Raw genomic sequence first — 14,127 nt, 5'->3', positions numbered from 1 at the left:
TTATCTCTGGCTTAAAAATATCCACTGACTTAGACTCCCTAACCTTCTGTGGCAAAGAATTTCACAGATTCACTAAAGAAATTCCTCCTCATCTCCTTCCTAAAAGAACGTCCTTTAATTCTGAGGCTATGACCTCTAGTCCTAGAATCTCCCACTAGTGGAAACATCCTCTCCACATCCACTCTATCCAAGCCTTTCACCATTTGGTACATTTCAACGAGGTCCCCCCTCAAGGAGATGGAGTAGAGCAGTGGAACCCGAGGGGTAACTTTTTCACACAAAGGCTGGTGGGTGTATGGAACCGGCTGCCAGAGGAGGTAGTTGAGGCAGGTACTATAGCAACGTTTAAGAAACATTTGGACTGATACATGGATAGGACAGGTTTAGAGGGATATGGGCCAAATGCAGGCAGGTGGGACTAGTGTAGATGGGACATGGTGACACTTGGGCTGAAGGGCCTGGTTCCACGCTGTAAGACTCTATCACTCTAGATTCTCATCTGGGGGTTTTCTTGTCGAGGTTTCCAAGGAATAGAGATTTTGAACATTACCAAAGCCGCATTTGACAGATGAGAATCCCTTGCGTTTGACCGCTCAAAATGGTCGAGGAAGATCTGAGGGCCTGGGCACCTCTGTTCCCTTTGTAAGTGCCTGGGTGAACAACTGCAGGAGCAGAGGACCTCCCTTGAACCTTCTCCTGCCCCTCTGTGGCACAGTCACACGTGTTCATCACTGGCCCGATCGAAAACCGTGAGACGGAAGCGGAAACCACAAGGTGTTTGAGAAGGAACTGCAGATGCTGGAAAATCGAAGGTAGACAAAAATGCTGGAGAAACTCAGCGGGTGCAGCAGCATCTATGGAGCGAAGGAAATAGGCAATGTTTCGGGCCGAAACCCGGAAGGGTTTCGGGCCAAAACGTTGCCTATTTCCATCACTCCATAGATGCTGCTGCACCCTCTGAGTTTCTCCAGCATTTTTGTCTACCTTCGAAAACCACAATGGCCTGTTTGGAAAATAACCTAGAGGATATCATTAACTCTAATTATACCTTAAACTGTCTCGATGTCATGATGAAAGATGAAATAAAGGCTTTTTTTGGGGGCACCTACTGAAGTAATCTATTAACTTTTTTTTGGGCTTCTTTCTTTGTACACCCTCCCCCTTTTTGGTTTCAAAACTAAGACTCTGTTGAGTAGAGTCCCTCAGCACTGCAACCCCTCTACACTTTGCCCAAGACCTTAATATCCTTCCCAAAGAGTGTGGCCAGATTTGAGGCAACATATTAAGACAAAACCAGAGGTTCTAGACAATAGGTGCAGGTGTACTCGAGCCAGCACTGCCATTCAATATGATCATGGCTGATCATCCCCAATCTGTACCCCGTTCCTGCCTTCTCCCCATATCCCCTGACTCCGCTATCTTTAAGAGCCCTATCTAGCTCCTTCTCGAAAGTATCCAGAGAACCGGCCTCCCTCTGAGGCAGAGAATTCCACAGACTCGCAACTCTCAGTGTGAAAAAGTGTTTCCTCATCTCCGTTCTAAATGGCTTACCCCTTATTCTTAAACTGTGGCCTCTGGTTCTGGACTCCCCCAACATCGGGAACATAGATCGGGTTCCCACTAGTGGACATCGGGTTTATAGAAAATGCTGGAGAAACTCAGCGGGTGAAGCAGCATCTATGCGAAACGTCACCTATTCCTTCGGTCCATAGATGCTGCCTCACCCGCTGAGTTTCTCCAGCATATTGTGTCTACCTTCGATTTTTCCAGCATCCGCAGTTCTTTCTTAAACAGAGGTTTATAAAGGTTGACCAAAATTACGTGGCATGTCACAACTGCATCACCAAGAACGCAGGTGGAATATAAGATGGGGCTCTTGCCAGACTGCCCATAGTGCGCTTAATTTGTAATAGAGAAAAGTTAACCAATCTGGTACGGAACACCAGGGCAAGTATCACTTCATTGTAAAACCAGAGAGATTTCAGATACACCAAATGGAAGAGGGATGGGTGCAGATGTATCAAATCATTCCTAATCCCTTCCAGCTCCGTTTCCTGGCACGACTGACAAGGGAAATCATCTCCATTCTGGCCAGAACTACTGGTGTCATGGTTTGTGTTGTAAAATGTATAAGAGACCTGATAAAGTGCAGATGGCACAGTGACACTTATGACGGCTGCCTACAGTGGCAAGATTCCGGAAGGCAGACAGTTAGTTAATTGTAAATATCTGCAGTGCATCGCACTCTGTGTTTGACATTTTGAATGGCTACTGGGATGGGTAAAATTTAATTGGGACACATGTTTGCCTTGCAGTGCTTGCCTCCGGGGATCTTTATTGGCACAATATCTTCCAGTTAGTGCTGAGCGTAGAATTAAACTTCCTTGGTCACGCAGTGCTTTTTTTCCTGTGACCTCGAATGGGCTTTAATTTCAGGGTTGTACAATCTCCAATACTTTAGACTTTAGACATTGTAAGTAAGTAAGTTTTACGTCAACTCGCATTGACACCAAAGTGCGTTACATAAAATAGCTAATAAGTTTCCATACCATAGAAAAAGGATAACAAAAAAATAAATAAAATGGACACAACACATTATAGAGTTCAACACAAACGTCCCCCCACAGCAGAATCAAAAATTTCCACTGTGGGGAAAGGCACCAGAAAGTTAAGTCCTCTTCTTCTGAAACACCCGAGGTCGGGGCCCATTTGTGGCCTTGCAGCCAGTCCGATGATTTTCAGGGCCCTCTTGCCGCGAAAGATGGAACTCCGGCGTCGGGTGAAACAATTCCTCAAGCGGCTTGAGTGCAGAAGCAGGCACTTCGGCCCATCGACTCCACGCCAACCAGTGATCACCCCGTACACTAACACTATACTCCACACTAGGGACAGTCTACAAAATACAGCATGGAAATGGGCCCTTCAGCCCACCGAGTCCACGTGGACCATCGATCACCCGTTCACACTAGTTCTGTTAACCCACATTCGCATCCACTCCCTGCACACTTGGGCAATATACGCAAACCAACAAATCTACAAAATGCAGTAGCTTGGGATGCAGGAGGAAACCGGAGCACCCGGAGGAAACCCACGCGGTCACGGGGAGAACGTGCAAACCGCACCTGAGGTCAGCAAAGTTCTAGGGGCTGAGATTGCACTGTTCATAAGTGGTAGGAGCAGAATTAGGCCATTTGGCCCGTCAAGTCTACTCCGCCATTCAATCATGGCTGATCTATCTCTCCCTCCCAAGTCCATTCTCCTGCCTTCTCCCCATAACCCCAACACTAATAACTGACCTGTGAGAAGGTTCAGTCTCTGGGATGTGCTGTTTCACTCGGATTCCATCAGCTGTCTCCTGTGCCTGTGACTCTATTCTCTAGTACTGGGAATTGTCCTTGATCAACATCGTACTGATCTGATTATCTGGGCAGTCATCTGGATACTGTGTACAAATTGGCTGCACGTCTGAGGCATTACAGCCTTGACTGCACTTAGAGAGTGCCACAGATCCATTACTCAATATCGTCTGTTTCCGTTTTGGGCATGGGTCTGGTCAGGTCGAAGATGCATTTATTGTAACAGTCTTCTTCTTATCGAGCCCACACACAAGATTAGAAGCTGTTCAGCCACTTCTCGGCATCTGTATACATTGGTGTCTGTCTTGTCGCTTCTTGTGCGTGGTGGTGGAAAGATTGGTGGAAACATGGCCGCGACGTGAATGCCCTTTCCTTGACCCCTATCGAAACACCGAGCACACAGTACAGTGAGTGTGTTGGGTAAATGCTGTCCGATCGTGGTGAGGGGATGCTCTTTGGCTGATGGGGTACAGCAAGTGACAAAGGCTACAAGTGTAAAGGAAACGGAGGGATGTCAGATTGTGGTAGCATCGAGCCACAGAAGGTAGTGCTGCTGTCTCACAGCACCGGAGACCTGGGTTCAATCCTGATCCCGGGTGCTGTTTGCACGTTCTCCCTGTGACCGCTCACAGTTTCCTCCCACATCCCAAGCAAGCATGGGTTTGTAGGTACATTGCCCCTCGTATGTAGGGAGCGGATGAGGAAGTGGGATAACAATATAGAACAAATGGTGACAGCCTCTTGCATGTGGGACTCAGTGGGCTGTACTGTACTAACCGGGCCGGGATTGTGTTGATGTATGAGGATAGTCTTGCTGAGCTGTATGCCGAAAATGTATCACTCCGTACCTGGTACACGTTGACAATGGAGAAACTGAGACAATTGAATTGATAGTCAGCATGGAGTCAGTGGGGCAAAGGGCCTGTTTCCATGCTGTATCTTTCGATCAATCAATTTACTGGAATGTCAGGAAGGAACTGCAGATGCTGGTTTAAAGCGAAGATGGACACAAAAACTGGTGGAACTCAGCGGGTCAGGGAGGATCTCTGGAGAGAAGGAATGGGTGACGTTTCGGGTCGAGACCCTTCTTCAGGTGGACCCGAAACGTCACCCATTCCTTCTCTCCAGAGTTGCTGCCTGTCCCGCTGAGTTACTCCAGCTTTCTGTGTCTATCATCAGTTTAACCAGCATCTGCAGTTCCTTCCTACAAATGAATGAAAGATATGTATGAAAGGAGATGAAGCCTGGCAGTGAAAGAGTCTGTATAATCCCTTCAGCTGCCGGCTGGCTGCTTGCAGTCCGAATGAATCGGTAAGTAGCTTTGTGTTTCAAGCTTGTATCGGAGGAAGCCACGTTTGACCTCGACGGGGGCCTTCAAGCTGTTCCCAACTCTCACTGTTACACAAACCTGTCCTCTGCCTCGGCATTGATTGCCCACTCACTTATTCATCAATTCAGCAGAGAGAGAGGAAAGGATTTGCTTTCACTCTAAAGTGTTCAGATTGCAATCGGAGGATCCGACACCTTTCTGAATATTACATTTCTTTAAAACAAAAAAACTCTGAATTTAAATGAGGATAAAAGAAGAAATGATATTCAATTTTTCCCCTCTAAATTTAAATTCCAAAATGACCACCAGGTGTGTCCAGAATATAAAATGGTTCTCTGCTGTTGCAGACTGATTTTGAAATGACAGATGATTTTTACAGACACACGTTTCTTTACTGTTCTATGAGATATCATTCATAGGATCATACAGTATGGTAAACAAGCTATTCAGGCCAATTTTAGACACAAAATGCTGGAGTAACACAGCGGGACAGGCAGTATCTCTGGAGCGAAGGAACGGGTGACGTTTCGGGTCGAGACCTTTGTTCTGACTGAAAATCACGGGAAAGGGAAACTGGAGATATAGATGATGATGTTGAGAGATATAGTTCCAATGAATGAAAGATATGCGAAAATGTAACAAAGGCAAAGGTTTGCTAGGTGAGAATGAAAAGCTGGTGTGACATAGGTGGGGGAGGGTTGGATTCAGGGGGAATACAGGGGTTACTTGAAGTTAGAGAAATCAATATTCATTACCACTGGGGTGTAAGCTGCCCAAACGAAATATGAGATGCTGCTCCTCCAATTTGCTCGGGGCTTTACTCTGAACATGGAGGAGGCCCTGGACAGAAAAGTCAGTGTGGGAATGGGAATTAAAAGTGTCCAGCAACCGGGAGATCGGGTAGGTCCAGGCGGACTGAGCGAAGGTGTTCAGCAAAACGATCGCCCAGTCTACGTTTGGTCTCGCCGATGTATAAGAGTCCACATCTCGAACAATGGATACAGTAGATGAGGTTGGAGGAGGTGCAAGTGAACATCTGCCTAACCTGAAAGGAGAGTCCTTTCACTTGCATCTCCGCCAACCTCATCAGGACATCAGTTAAATGTCCTTAAGTTCCTGGCGGTGCTGACTCGAAGGGCCGAATGCCCTCCTCCTGCACCTATTTTCTATGTTTCCTGATTGGCCTGAACCATAACCACATTTGCAATCATTAGTAGGCCAGCAGGATAAATTTAGCAACCTGTGCGGTCAAACCAATGACGTGAGCAGCAGGGTGGAAGTTCTGCATTGTAACCCGTCGCTGACCTCTGCAGGTTGGTTTGTTGCTGAAATAAAACCAGAAAGTGCTGGCTATCTCGGTAGGTCAGGCAGCCTCCGTTGAGAAGGTTGACCGGAAATGCTATCTGCAGAGCTCTCTTCAGAAGTGGCAGGAGAGTTTTCAGAATTAATTGAACAACATAAAATGTTGTTGCTCACTCTAGTTTACCGCGTGGAAACGTGCTGAGTCCGCGCTGACCAGCGATCCCTGTACACGGGCACCACCCTAAACACCACGGACAATTTACATTCTTTGCCAGAGCCAATTAACTTACAAGCATGTACGTCTTTGGAGTGTGGGAGGAAACCCGAGCACCGGGGGAAAACCCACGCAGGTCATGGGGAGAACGTGCGAACTCCGTACAGACAGTACCCGCGGTCAGGATGGAACCTGGGTCTACTGGAGCTGTCTGTATCACCATAGTTTTGTAAAAATGTTTTACTTTTTTTTCCTTTATGGATTTAGTGAAATGCTCAGGGAACTCTCTCCTCCTAACCACATGTGAATTAACACGTGACAATCTCCCTGGGGTCAGCTTATCCCCTCTTTGCTGAATCTGAAGGAGGCATATTTACTGGGGGGGGGATGGTTAGAATGCTGGCTGTTGTTCCTTTGGGAGAGGTTGCAGTGGAGTGTTAATGTGCCTGGGGAAAGCTGAATAAGCAGCTACGGGAGAGATAAATGAAGGGTGTGTTGCTTGGGTGTTGGAGGCTTGTGTGGAATAAACATGCCAACAACTGGGATAAATATAGACAACAGGAACTGCAGGGGCTGGTTTGCAACAAAAAAAAGAGAGAGAAACAGCTGGAGTAACTCAGCGGATCAGGAAGTGCGATCTCATGATGTGTATGAAGGAGGTTCAGATGCCGGTTTACACCGAAGATAGACACAAAATACTGGAATAACTCAGCGGGTCAGGCAGCATCTCTGGAGCCGCTGCCTGTCCCACTGAGTTACTCCAGTATTTTGTGCCTAGCATCTCCCGTGGTGTTTGGTCAGGACCCTTCAGATAGATTGTATCAAGGGGGAGAAAACTGGAGGGGGTAATGACAGGACAGAGCTGGACAAGTGAAACGTGGATGGTTCTGTATTATCAGTGTTTTAGGAAAGAAAGGCAGATGCTGGAAAAATCGCAGGTAGACAAAAATGCTGGAGAAACTCAGCGGGTGAGGCAGCATCTGAGGAGAGAAGGAATAGGTGACGCTTCGGGTTGAGACCCTTTGCCTATTCCTTCTCTCCATAGATGCTGCCTCACCCACTGAGTTTCTCCAGCATTTTCGTCTACCTTTGTATTATCAGTGTAACCTTGGTGCAGCAATAATCCATCCCCTGTTGGTTCTCTGCTTCCCAGCTGGTGAGTGAGCTTCGAACAAGGTGACTGTGTCCTTTAGGCAAAGACTGGCTGATGGTTCTCATCTCTCTCCCGTTGTCTGTGGCCAGTCTTTAAATAAGAGCCAGGCACAATGCTGACTCCAATGACAACTGAAGTGGGAGCAGGTGATACTCAAGAGCTAGGGGGGAGGGAGGGTGGGGACAAATATCAGACATGGATTGGTACAAAGGCGGGTGTTGAGGAAGTTTCTTGGGGAAAGGGGGAAGAGGCAGGAGGAACAGCATCTCGTATTTCGCTTGGGTAGTTTACACCCCAGCGGTATGAACGTTGACTTCTCCAATTTCAGGTAGTCCTTGCTTTCTCCCTCTTTCCCCTCCCCTCCCCAGCTCTCCCACAGCCCACTGTCTCCGCCTCTTCCCTTCTTCTTCCCACCCCCACACCAGTCTGAAGAAGGGTCTCGACCCGAAACGTCGCCTATTCCTTCGCTCCATAGATGCTGCCTCTCCCGCTGAGTTTCCCCAGCATTTTTGTCTACCAGACGTGAGATAGAGCCGCTGGAAGAGTTGTACAATTGCCTGACGTCTGTGTCAGTAATCTGCCGCTCAGAAACACCTTCAATATGCACCCAGACAGCAAGCTGATCCGAAACAGGATTGATGGATGTCAGTACAAGAATGGACACTGAGATGCAGTTACTGTGCGGTAACTAGTTCCTTGCCCGACTGACTCTGTGAGAATCCCTTCTGATTGAAGCTCAGTGCCACATCTTGCTCCAAGATTTTATTTTTCTGCCATTATCTTCACAGTTTGGGGAAATATGGTGATCATTGGTTCTGTTTGTCCTTGGCCCATGCAGTTCAGTTTAGTTTATTGTCGCGTATACTGAGGTACGGTGGAAAGCTGCTGTTGCGTGCTATCCAGTCAGTGGCAAGACAATACATGATTACAATCGAGCCATTTACAGTGTACAGATACATTTAGTGCCAGATAAAGTCCGATTAAAGATAGTTTGAAGATATGCAATGTGGTAGATGGAAGGTCAGAACCGCTCGCTCGTTGGCGAGGACGGTTTAGTTGCCTGATTACAGCTGAGAAGGAACTGTCCCTGAATCTGGAGGTGTGTTTTTTCAAACTTCTGTACTCCTTGCCAGATGGGAGAAGGGAGAAGAGGGAGTGACTAGGGTGAGACTGGTCCTTGATGATGCTGCTGGCCCTGCCATGGCAACGTGGTGTAGATGGAGTCAATGGGAGGGAATGTTTCTGTTTTCTGTACATACGACAACGAAACAATCTTGGAAGTGCAGATTTGTGCAATAGCATGCTTGATAAAATATTAAAGACTTTGGGAAGCATTATCCGGGCAGCGCGTAGCCGGAGAGGCGCTGCCTCGCGGCCTGGGTCAGACACCCCTGGATGCAGCGTGCATGCAGCGACTCCACTCAGCAGCCAGCCAGCGCGCAACCTGATTTGTAAATTATTTATAGCCTTGCTAAGTGTAGTGAGCTAATGCTTCCTGCTGTTGCTGCGCTGTGAATCATTCTGCCTGCACATGGCTCTCCGCTGTCAGGGGGCTGCTCCTCTGCATTTCACACACACGGCCAGGCAAAGCCTTTCTAGGTGAGCTATTTATAAACGGCATTTTAATATCTTGCATTTGAGTAGCAAACCAGTTAATTCTGTAATTGTAGGCCAGCCGATAGATGTGGGCACATTTACTCAGTCAGCAATGGTTGCAGCAAGGCCATCTGGTGTGAACCAAGTGACGTGTAGATTTAGATTCTGATAGCGGCTAATCTTTCTTGTAATTGTTGGTCATGTCACCAGCATTTTATCTGGGTCTGTTCCCCCCCCCCCCCCCGCACCTCTCACTATCCGTTTCGCGCTTGTCCTGAGCAATGTTCTGTGACCCTGACCTATTGCCCTACATGGGGTGTAGGGGAGTTATTCTGCCCTTGTTCACGCCTCTACTCTTCCTGTCCCTGTGGTCATATAGCCGTCTCCCTCCCCCACCCCGCGCACACACACACAGCGTGGAGAGTGCTACAGTGGTGAGCTTAGCTGCCTTCCAAGCAGGTGACCCAGCTCAGGGTGGCACGGTGGCGCAGCGGTAGAGTTGCTGCCTCACGGCGCCAGAGACCCAGGTTCTGTCCTGACTACGGGTGCTGTCTGTATGGAGTTTGCACGTTCTCCCTGTGACCTGGTTTCCCCCCCCGGGAGCTCCGATTTCCTCCTACGTTCCAAACCATGTACAGGTTTATAGGCAAAGTTGTAAATTGTCCCGAGTGTGTGTAAGATGGAGACCGTTGGTCAGCACAGTCTTGGTGGGCCGAAGGGCCTGTTTCCGTGCTGTATCTCGAAAACTAAAACTAACAGGACCTGTGCTAATGGTAGAATGTGTGGCGGAATGGGCTGCAGATTCCGAGCATGTTCACCTTTGAACATTCGACCCATCTATGGACATCTTTGTTGCACGTGTCTGAGATCTTCCCTTCCAACCGCCTGAACTCTCTTGTCTGTTCCTTCGCAGCAAACCCAGATTGACCAGGACACAAAGTGCCTTCACTCCGGTGTCTTTAGCACCACCTTTCACAGGTAAGAAGTTTTCAAAAGTAAAATCCTGAATAAATGCTGGAAATCTGTGGATGATCAGCCATGATCACATTGAATGGCGGTGCTGGCTCGAAGGGCCAAATGGCCTACTCCTGCACCTATTGTCTATTGTCTATAATCTGAAATGTGTTGTCGAAAAGTTTTGTTTATTGTCACGTGTATCAAGGAGCATTGAAAAGCTTTTGTTGCGTGCTATCCAGTCAGCGGAAAGACAATAAATGATCACAATCGAGCATTCACAGTGTACAGATACATGATAGGTGTACACTTATCATCTAATCAAGTACTTGATCAGTGCGGGTGACAAGGGTTATGTGAAGAAGGCAGGAGAATGGAGTTAGCAAGGAGAGATAGATCAGCCATGATTGATTGGCGTGGTAGACTTGATGGGCCGAATGGCATCGTACTGCTCCTGTCACTTGTGACAAGATAAGGGAATAAATAATCCATAGATCAGGCAGCATACGTGGAGAAATAAAAAGTCAATGGTTTGGGGTGATAACCTTTTTCGGATTAACTGTTTCTCCCTCCATAGATGCTGCCTGATCTGCTGAGTACTTCAGCATTTTCTGCTTTTGTACTATATTATAGAGTCTTCAAACTTGACGAGAGTTTGCCCTTTATCTCTTCCTCCACCTCATTTGTTCTCTCCTGCTCTTTTTTTTTTCTCTTCCTGTTGCCTACAATATCTTGGCGTCATGGTCAGCCCAGACATTGTGGGCCGAAGGGTCTGTTCCTCTGCTGTACTCTTCTATGTTCTAAGCAGACACTGCCCCACATTGATCAGATACCATCCAACACCCTGCGCTGAAGTCCATTGATGTTCAAAGGGCACTTTGCTGATTTGAAGACACTCTTTGTTCCAAAGGTTTTCTGGTGCTGCTTGGTCTCTGAAGGAATAATTTTGCCCAACCCAGGAAGAACGGGAGCCGGCTCAAACTGAAGATTGCACTGGGCTGTTCATTGAAGGGATTTGTATCTCAGAACCAAGGTTTGTCAAAGTTCAAAAAGCCATAACCTTAACTCAACCCAACTAAGTTCTATCTCTCTATCATTTATTCCTGTCGCTCCAGAGTCCAACTAATTGCCTCTTCTGTCCATGGTTTACTCATTCATGTGTAAGATAGTGCTAGCATACGGGGATCGCCAGGTGGGTCGAAGGTCCTGCTTCCGTGCTGTATCTCTGCTGTAACTAAACAAAAATCTCCCTGGTCACTTGTTTCAGAGCCGTTTAACTTCTTCCCTCTGGACTCCTAGCTCTCTTATTTTCAGGGTGTTTTTTTTGTGCCGTCATCTTCTGTAATGAACCACTGTTGACGCCCATGAGCTCTCCAGGGTAATTAGAGCGACGAGGAATTTAAAACAAATTCCCAAAAAGCTTGTGGGAGTTTAGTTTAAAAATCAATGGACCTCCTCAAGCTTAACTCCTTCCATATTTTTGGCTGTGGGGACTGCCTCAGTCCGAAAAAGGGTCCCGACCCGAAACATCACCCGTCCCTTCTCCCCAGAGATGCTGCCTGTCCCGCTGAGTTACTCCAGCATTCTGTGTCCATCTTCGGTTGAAGCCAACATCTGCTGTTCCTTCCTGCGCAATTTGTCTGCTCCACCCAGAAATGTCCTCTTGCCTGCTTTGAAGAAGGTCTCCAAGGAGAGTTTTCCGAGGAGAGCAACATCCTCTCTCGCTGCTCTCCCTCTGTGCTTCCTCCTGCTCTCCGACTCTACGACTGTTTTAACCCAGGCCCGCTACCACAGCCACGTTGTGCTTTACATTTTATCTTTGTTTCCTTTGGTGTTACCTTCTCCTAGGTAATAATGATCTATTCTTGATCTCCACCCCCTTTGATGTTTCATTCTCACACCTTACACTTCCTTATCTCTGTATCCCCTCCCCCTCGCTCTGAAGAAGGGTCTCGACCCGAAAAGTCACCTATTCCTTTTCTACAGAGATGCTGCCTGTCCCGCTGAGTTTTAGTCTTTTAGTCTTAGATATACATCGCCCACCGAGTCCGCACCGACTAGTGATCCCCACACACTAACACTATCCTGCACGCACTAGGGACAATTTACACGTGCACCAAGACAATTCACTTTCAAACCTGTACATCTCTGGAGTGCGGGAGGAAACCGAAGATCTCAGAGAAAACCTACGCAGTCACGGGGAGAACGTACAAACTCCATACGGACAGCACCCCTAGTCGGGATCGAACCCGGGTCTCCGGCGCTGCAAGTGCTGTACGGCAGCAACTCTACCTCTGCGCCATTGTGCCGCCCACCCCAGTTACTCCAGTATTCTGTGTCTATTTGAGTTACTGAGGTAGCTTTGTGCTTCTGGTCTCCCGAGTCATGGACCATGGAGCAGTGCAGCTCAGGAAGAGGTCCTTTGGCCCACAATGTCCTAGTCAAACATGATGCAAGTGAAACCAACCGCCTTAGCTTGCACATGATCCATTTCCCCCCCCATTCACTGCTTATTAATCTTCCGATCTAAACAGTCTCTGGAATGCCACTACCCTATCTGCCTGCACCACCACCCACACACCCACCACTCTGGTTTAATAAAAGAAACCAAATACTTGCTCCGCTCATCTCCGTTAAACTTTGCCCCTCTCACCATAAAGCCACGGCCTCTAGTCCTTGGCATTTCATACGTTCTATAGACAATAGGTGCAGGAGTAGGCCATTCGGCCCTTTGAGCCTGCACCGCCATTCAATATGATCATGGCTGATCATCCAACTCAGTATCCCGTACCTGCCTTCTCTCCATACCCCCTGATCCCTTTAGCCACAAGGGCCACATCTAACTCCCTCTTAAATATAGCCAATGAACTGGCCTCAACTACCTTCTGTGGCAGAGAGTTCCACAGATTCGCCACTCTCTGTGTGAAAAATGTTTTCCTCATCTCGGTCCTAAAAGACTTCCCCCTTATCCTTAAACTGTGACCCCTTGTTCTGGACTTCCCCAACATCAGGAACAATCTTCCTGCATCTAGCCTGTCCAACCCCTTAAGAATTTTGTACGTTTCTATAAGATCCCCCCTCAATCTTCTAAATTCTAGCGAGTACAAGCCGAGTCTATCCAGTCTTTCTTCATATGAAAGTCCTGACATCCCAGGAATCAGTCTGGTGAACCTTCTCTGTACTCCCTCTATGGCAGGAATGGCTTTCCTCAGATTAGGAGACCAAAACTGTACACAATACTCCAGGTGTGGTCTCACCAAGACCCTGTACAACTGCAGTAGAACCTCCCTGCTCCTATACTCAAATCCTAGGTAAATCCCTCTGCCTCACCCGCTGAGTTTCTCCAGCATTTTTGTCTACCTTTGATTTTTCCCGCATCTGCAGTTCTTCCTGAAAAGTTTCACATCCGTGTTTGGTTCCCCTTTCCGTTGCAGATTTTTTCCGTTGACTCGACATACTGACGATGTGTTTTGATTTCGCCATCAGCAAAAAAAAGTTAGCTAGGGAATTTTTCAGTTCCTTTTCACAAGTCGCTGTGGAACCTGTTTCCAGAACGCCGTCGGGCACCGCACCCTGATGACGGCTTTATCTTTTGTGCAAGAAAGAACTGCAGATGCTGGTTTAAATCGAAGGCAGACACAAAATGCTGGGGTAACTCAGCGGGACAGGCAGCATCTCTGGAGAGAAGGAATGGGCGACGTTTCGGGTCGAGGCCCTTCTTCAGTTTGAAGGGTCTTCTTCAGTCTGAAGAAGGGTCTCGACCCGTAACGTCGCCCATTCCTTCTCTCCAGAGATGCTGCCTGTCCCGCTGAGTTACCCCAGCATTTTGTGTCTATCTGACGACTTTTATCTTGTCCCCTTCTCTGGGTTAGACAATAGACAATAGGTGCAGGAGTAGGCCATTTGGCCCTTCGAGCCAGCACCGCTATTCAATGTGATCATGGCTGATCATCCCCAATCAGTACCCCGTTCCTGCCTTCTCCCCATATCCCCTGACTCCGCTATTTTTAAGAGCCCTATCTAGCTCTCTCTTGAAAGCATCCAGAGAACCTGCCTCCATCGCCCTCTGAGGCAGAGAATTCCACAGACTCACCACTCTCTGTGAGAAAAAGTGTTTCCTTGTCAAGGAAGACTCTCTCTAACTTCTACAGGTGCACAGTCGAGAGCATGCTGACCGGTTGCATCGTGGCTTGGTTCGGCAATTTGAGCGCCCTGGAGAGGA

The 14,127-nt window shown here is 47.8% G+C and overlaps 1 protein-coding gene across 1 annotated transcript in view; it reads left to right on the top strand.

Moving 5' to 3' along the window:
• The window catches only part of socs7 (suppressor of cytokine signaling 7), a 52,671-nt gene that overhangs the window by 15,559 nt on the left and 22,985 nt on the right, over window positions 1-14,127 (top strand). The window contains exon 2 of the mRNA XM_033034921.1: window positions 9,865-9,929. Within this exon, the coding sequence (XP_032890812.1) occupies window positions 9,865-9,929 (65 nt within the window). The remainder of the gene's footprint in view (window positions 1-9,864; window positions 9,930-14,127) is intronic.

This window comes from Amblyraja radiata, chromosome 16 (genome assembly GCF_010909765.2).
Source record: "Amblyraja radiata isolate CabotCenter1 chromosome 16, sAmbRad1.1.pri, whole genome shotgun sequence".
Lineage (NCBI taxonomy): Eukaryota > Metazoa > Chordata > Chondrichthyes > Rajiformes > Rajidae > Amblyraja > Amblyraja radiata.
The sequence above is the reverse complement of the archived record's forward strand: the minus strand, read 5'-3'. Positions and strand labels throughout refer to the sequence as shown.